At 39.5% G+C, this 6,766-nt stretch overlaps 1 protein-coding gene across 1 annotated transcript in view; it reads left to right on the forward strand.

The window, feature by feature from the left end:
• The window catches only part of gpr4 (G protein-coupled receptor 4), a 79,207-nt gene extending 72,884 nt beyond the window's left edge, over window positions 1-6,323 (forward strand). Inside the window, exon 4 of the mRNA XM_033630278.2 lies at window positions 820-6,323. Coding sequence (XP_033486169.1) covers window positions 820-1,538 — 719 coding nt within the window. The 3' untranslated portion in view covers window positions 1,539-6,323. The remainder of the gene's footprint in view (window positions 1-819) is intronic.
• Window positions 6,324-6,766: the final 443 nt, after the last annotated feature.

The following is a 6,766-nucleotide window of genomic DNA, read 5'->3' on the forward strand; positions in this document are numbered from 1 at the left end:
ACACACAAGTGTTGCTCTGGCAATGCAGAAGTTTTCCTTCTGCTCCTTATCAACACTTATTCCACTCTGGTTCATACTGGTCTAATCCAAAACCATTGTTTCTGGTGGACTAAAACACTGTATAGCACACGCCTCCATTCGTCTGTGAAGTGGTAAAGCAGTACTAAGTTCAAGTGTGTAGTCATTAGACCAAGCAGTGCCTACAAAACGTTAGCAAATCAGTAGTTGTTTCTGGCATATGCTCGGCGGTGTCATCATTTCCAAAATGCCCACACAGATAAACAGTAACCGGAGTTTTAAGAAATCTGTGCCTTAGAAGATATCTAAAAAATCTGTTCTATTGACCAACTCCATTTGCATGTGGACTAGAGGCCAAAACGTAGAGGAACACATCCAAAAATATCTGTCTACATTTAGACAGGGCCTAAACGAGGATGTCTGCTTAAGTAATTACTTTTATTAACCGTAATGATACACTGCTTAAGCCCGGTTCATAAATGTGGCCCCAGACTACACACAAAGTAAGCTGAGTAAACCCCAAAAAAGCATTTTAGAAGAAAAGCTTCATATAGGTGACAGTGAGGCTCTACAATACAATATCATAAAGTACTGTTTCCTCATGGTAACATTTTTGCCCATTTGTGAAATGAATGATTACTCAGGGTTGGTCAAATAAAAGTTGAGGACTCTCTATAAGCTGTTTCTGTATCCCATTCCAAGAACACCCTATTTTCTTTCAGTACAGTACAGCATTCACAAAGTTACTGCAAAGTTTAACATTTCTCACTTTTATTTTCTCCTCTCCTGAACTTCCTGCAGCTATCCTGGTCAGCGCCATGGTGTGGATGATTGAGATCGTAGCCAACTCTGCTCCTCTCTTCCATGATGAGCTCTTCCAGGATCGGTTCAACCACACCTTCTGCTTTGAGAAGTATCCCATGCAGGACTGGGTGGCAGGGATGAACCTCTACAGAACATTTCTGGGCTTCCTCGCACCATGGACAGCCATGCTTGTTGCCTACCGTGGGATCCTGGCAGCAGTGCGCTGCAACGTCTCAACAGAACGCCAGGAAAAGGCCAAAATTCAGCGTCTGGCATTGAGTCTGATCCTGATCGTTTTGCTCTGCTTTGGACCGTACCATGTCCTCCTCCTGGTGCGGAGTATCATGTTTCTAAAGAAGCCATGTGACTGCGGCTCAGAAGAGAGCTTGTTTGCAGCCTACCATGTATCGTTAGCGCTGACCAGCCTCAACTGCGTCGCCGACCCCATTTTGTACTGTTTCGTCAATGAGGGGGCTAGACACGATGTTGGCCGAGCTCTTTCAGCTTTACTCTCTGCAGCTTGCAAAAGAGGCTCCTCTTCCTCACCATCACATGCTGACATACTCAATGCTGGTTCAGTGACTATGGACACACCACTAGCAGCAAAGAAGCAGCCTTGTGTGTACGCAGATGGAACCAAGACAAGCAGCTACAAGACAGAACTGGTGGCACTGAAGGAGGAGTGTCTACAGATGACCATCCTCAGTAGGAAGTGACTTCTATCTGGAGCATTCAGTATGAGGTCCAAACTGCTCAGCTCAGTGGATGGAGGAGGTTCCGTACACTGAGAGGGTCTGATGTCTTCTGGCTTCACAAGCTGAAGTCAGATGCATTTATGAGGCTGTAGATGTTTGGGGTCAAAGCTTCCACTAAATAACATTAACAAGTCAGATTGGAAATGAGATTTATGACATATACAAGACATATTGTCTGTAGCCATGGTAGCAGCTCTTGTGAGATTACTTAGACACCAGAAAATTATTTGGTGAATGAAAAAATGGGGAGACTACTTGGCTAATGTTAGATCCTTACCAGTAGTGGGGCAAACAGGGTGGCGCTTAAGGACTTGCTGTTAATCAAAAGAGTTTATTCTTTGTACAGTGACCCCTTTGGCACATCTGATACTGACAGCTTGTCTAATGTTAACATTTAACAAGCTGTATTATCATCAATCCCAGAGTGCTGCTGAGGCTGACAAGGATTCTGTCATTAGCTTTAGAGGTATCCTCATTAAGAGATAGACCAGAGGAAATTTTGACCCACTGGTGGCGCTGTGTTAAAAAGTCAGGGGATCACCAAAATCCTCAGGATTCAGCCTTTCACCCGCTAATGTCTGTACCAAATTTCACTGCAATCCATCCAGTAGATGTTGAGATATTTCAGTCTGGACCAACAGAAGAACAGACCAGCTGACATTCCTACAGTCATCTCACTGGTGTGGCTGATAAGGATCTCCTCAAACCCCGCTTGGACAAGTACCTGGAGTACCAGGAGTAATTTCCAATGCCTAGAAAGACGTTGAATATTTAAGTGGAATTATTTAAACAGACCACATTTTGCATGGCTGAGTATCATTAGTGTCTGCATGGACACACAACTAGACAAAAGGCAGATGTAGAAGACTGGGGTTTGCACCCAAATTCACCCTTTTGGAATATGGAAGAGGAGCAGAAGGGTAATACAAAAGATTGTAGATTACTGGTCAAAAACATTTTTAAATGGTAACTTTGGTATTTTTCATCGTGGACCCTATTTTCCCATGTTTTTGTGTCTAAGTGTCTAATGGACACAACCTTTTTTGAAATTGGTCCAGTATTGAGTGAGACTGCTGCAGCCAACAAAACAGTCTACAATGTAAGACTGATGGGCAATTGTGCATGTCATGTCAATGTATGTCCGCTAAAAGTTGCTTTGCCACTGACAGGCTCAGATTATTGTTCTAGGTTTTTAACAACATTATGGAAAAAGATATTTAAAGAGATAGACCTTTATGTTAAAGAGTAAGATCCTTTTTGTTTAAGCAGAACAGTCTAAAAATTGCTATTGCCAAACACCACCAGACTACATTTAAATAAACAGCAATTATATCATCATAAAATGCAATTCATTTAAAATTGACAGACACAAAATGAGACTCATGAAACCATTTGGGTTTGTTTCTTCACTGTTCCAACAATCACCAACTCTGGCTCTATACACACAAAAATTACTGTTTAGTAACAGGAGTTTGGTGGGTTTGCTAACAGTGACTTTGGTGCTGTATCTGGTAAAACAAAAAGGATCCTTTTAATTATATTGTCAGACACTCAGAATAATAATCTCAGCATGTCAGTGGCAAAAATAAGCACAAACAGTGGACGTACCTTGATGGTAAAAAGATGACCAAAGTATTTACATTGCTGCCTGTTTTGTTGCTGCTGGCTACTGCGCTCTTACTGAATACTGGAATAATTTCAAAAATTCACTCAGACACAAAAAATGGGAAAAAAGGGTCCAGGTTGAGAAATACCTAAGTTACCCTGCAATGCTTGTTGGAAATGTCTAAGCCATTTTATTCGTTTTCTGAAGGAAATAATGAAGCCTAATAAAGTACCTCAGCTCGTAAACTGTGACAGCAAGAAGGCTTAGAGTAGAAGTGTCTCTAATGTTATGTGAGCAACATTTTTTACTTTTACTACAGCAAGCAAACAGCAAAATAATCAAAACTCAGTCCACTGAAATAACAGAGCCAAAACCAAATCCTGCATTCAGCCCAAGTTCAATTTATCAGTAATTTTAACTACATTATGTGGAGAGCACTGTTGAGCAAAAAAATATCTCAACCTCCATGAATCCAAACAACGTGCTTTATGTTTGGACTTTGGTAAAGGCACCTGATACTGTTTACATTTCTATTTGCCTCCTAACTTTAACAGTCCCGAACTTCATAAATGATGCACAGAAAACTTTTTTTTTTTAATTTTCAGACGGTTTTTCCTAATTATTATGCAACAAGTTTTCAGATCTTTTATCCCCAAAGGCGAGATTTGTACATTCCTTCTTGATTCAAGTGACACTCCTGGCTGCTAACAGTTTGCCATATTCGGAAACAAATTAAGAGACATTTCTCTGTAATGTCAAAAGAGTGAATACATAATTAAGAAATACTTGTACTGGATAACGAATATCCATATAAAACCATCTCCAGTGGTCAGGACAACTGTGGGAGCATTCAGAACAGCAGTGCAACACTGCTCGTTTTAATGATTTATTTTTAAGAAATAATGATAAATATTCACAAACATGTCTCTCCTTTTGTACTTGAAGCTGATTGTTCTTAATGTACATATAACTGACAATTTCTGATCCGCCATGACTAAATTAGCCATATTGTGCCATATATTGGCTACTTTTTGAAGTCCTTTATGTGGACAGCTGTCAGGACCTGGCAAAATGGAAATCTTAAAAATTGTTGCTGCGCATTTTTGATGTAACACTGACATGCGTGACCATCCTTTTCCTAGTTGGCAGCTTGTTGTTACAGTAAATCAACACAAAGTGACCAAATACAGCTTTTTTCACAATAGTTGGGATCCCGAAAATTAATGGTAGCTTCTACAACAAAGCGTTGAATACTATACATAAAGAAAGTACAGGTATAGGGATCATTGCAGACTGGACACAGCTGTCAGGGCAGAGGAAACTTCAGCTCATAAAATCAAGTTTGTAGTTGTCAGCTTGGACTATAAACTTCTTCTTTTTTTTCTTTAAATCATTGGTAAAAAAAAAAAACATTTCAAACAAATTGTCTGTTTACATACAGAAAGTCCAGCTATGTGTGCAGATACATAACAATGACATACAAACTTTCCTTGTATGGAGTGTTATGGCTCAAGACAGCAAGTGTCCATGTTGTAGTTCCACTGGCCAAAAACGACATTGAAAGGGACAGTGTAGGTGATTCCAGCAACATGTTTTTTAATTTTTTTAATTTTTTTATTTTTTTATTTTTTATGTTGTCTGGCATGAAAGCATTCCTCTATTCAGTGCAATGATGCTAAAGCAGATTTTTTTTTGGACACTTTCAGCTCTCCAGTGTTGCCCTAAACGTTGCTGTGTGGCATTGCTTTTGTTGTGCATCTGCATGTCATGTCTGAGAGAGGACGCACCGGGCTTCAAAATAAGTGTTTGTTCATCAACAATGTCAGTGAGAAATAAATTATGCATACAAAATGTTGGGTGCTGCTGTGTTTGTATGTTTGGCACCTACAAGCTGAAAAGGCTGCATAGCAAAAGCAGCTGGATGAAGGTACCTTTTTAAATGGAAATGAATTGAAGGACAGAGATCGTTTATCATCATATTCTGTCTTACTTTTTCATCTATTGGATTTTCTTTTTCTTGCCCCCATAATTTCCCTCAGTTCTAATAACCTTTCACTGTTGCTGAAATTGCTAAGATTTGGGAATGCTGTGACAGAGAGGGTGGTCAGATAATCACACAATTTCAAAAGGTTTAGCCAAACTTATTTTGAAGAGAAAACAAGGGCAAACTGTATACTTAATCCCCAAACTGTGAATATCAACATGACAGCTAAAGGCTGATGTCCTTGTCCAACTGTGACCGACTACACTGGCAGTGCTTGCACAGAGGGTTTATTACTGACTTTTTTGCATGTACTTACTGGACTTTTACATTCAAATAAAGGTCCAAAATTAGCACCTGCCACTCACCATGAGTGGCAGGCTGAAATAGGCCTGCTCTACTACAAACTCTCATCACTACAACATATGAACTGATCAACCACATTTTGCTTTGCATCGACTCTGCACACTAGTGACTGTCAATAATTGTATCGCAATTGTATCCACCATTGCTACGGTCACTTTATCTAGCAAACTACCCAACTTCTAATAATCAAGCCAGGTACAACAGAGCGATTTTTTTTCTGCAAAGAGACTGCAAGTTTGTGGCCATCAGTCCTAAAAGGAAAAATGAAGGACTTGGTGGAGGAACTGTTAGAATAGATTTTACCGCTCTTACTTCTCATAGAACGGTTTGTATGACATCCTACAAAAATTGCATGCACAACAGTTCTCATGATATCCTACAGATTTTTACCCTATGAAGGACATTACGTCTTTAACGTACAGTTACGTAACTAACGTACAGTTACAGACTTACAGAGGTTGGGTTTAGGCAATAAAAGTTACCGTGGTTAGGTTTAGGAAAAGAAACATGGTAAGGACGTACCTTAAAATAGCTTAAAGTTCACTCAACATTCACACGGATCCAAACATGCAACTCCAGAGGAATGTCTGGTTTTTAAGTCTGTTTTTTTGTGACTCATCCAACACTTGAACCTGCCTCCATACAAGCGCTCGGGACTTCCTCTTTGTTTACTGCTGTCAGTGCATTGGTCACCTGATTGGAGCCTTTTAAAATATGTGAGATTGTACAGATTTGTGTGCATTACTTTACTTATGGATTAAAAACTTAATTTTGGGCCCTGAAAATGAATAATCTTGCTAAATTACTGCAAACAAGCTCTTGGTTTGTTGCATCTCTGTGTTTTGTAATCTTCCAAAACAGACAATTCAACAATCACACACACTTTTGCAGCACTTTATGCAGTGATTGGTCAAGTATGAAAAGCAGTGTTTGAACTTCTGTCTTTAGTTCTCTTTCTTCATTCTTCACATAATTACTTCTACTCCAGGAGAGACTGCTTAAAGGGAAATTTCAGTTCATTTCAACCTGTCTCCTATCGTCCTAAATTTGTTTCAAGTGACTAGTGACATAAAAATAATAGTTAGCATGTTAGCCTTTAGCCTAGATACAGCCGGGGCGCATAGTAGCGTCAGACCTTTTAAAACGTAAGTGAAACGTAAGTTTTTTTCCACAAAGACCGCCTCATATCGTTAAGATAAATATCAGAGAACATATAGAAAACGACATGTAAACGTG

Source organism: Epinephelus lanceolatus, chromosome 4 (assembly GCF_041903045.1).
Source record: "Epinephelus lanceolatus isolate andai-2023 chromosome 4, ASM4190304v1, whole genome shotgun sequence".
NCBI classification, from domain to species: domain Eukaryota; kingdom Metazoa; phylum Chordata; class Actinopteri; order Perciformes; family Serranidae; genus Epinephelus; species Epinephelus lanceolatus.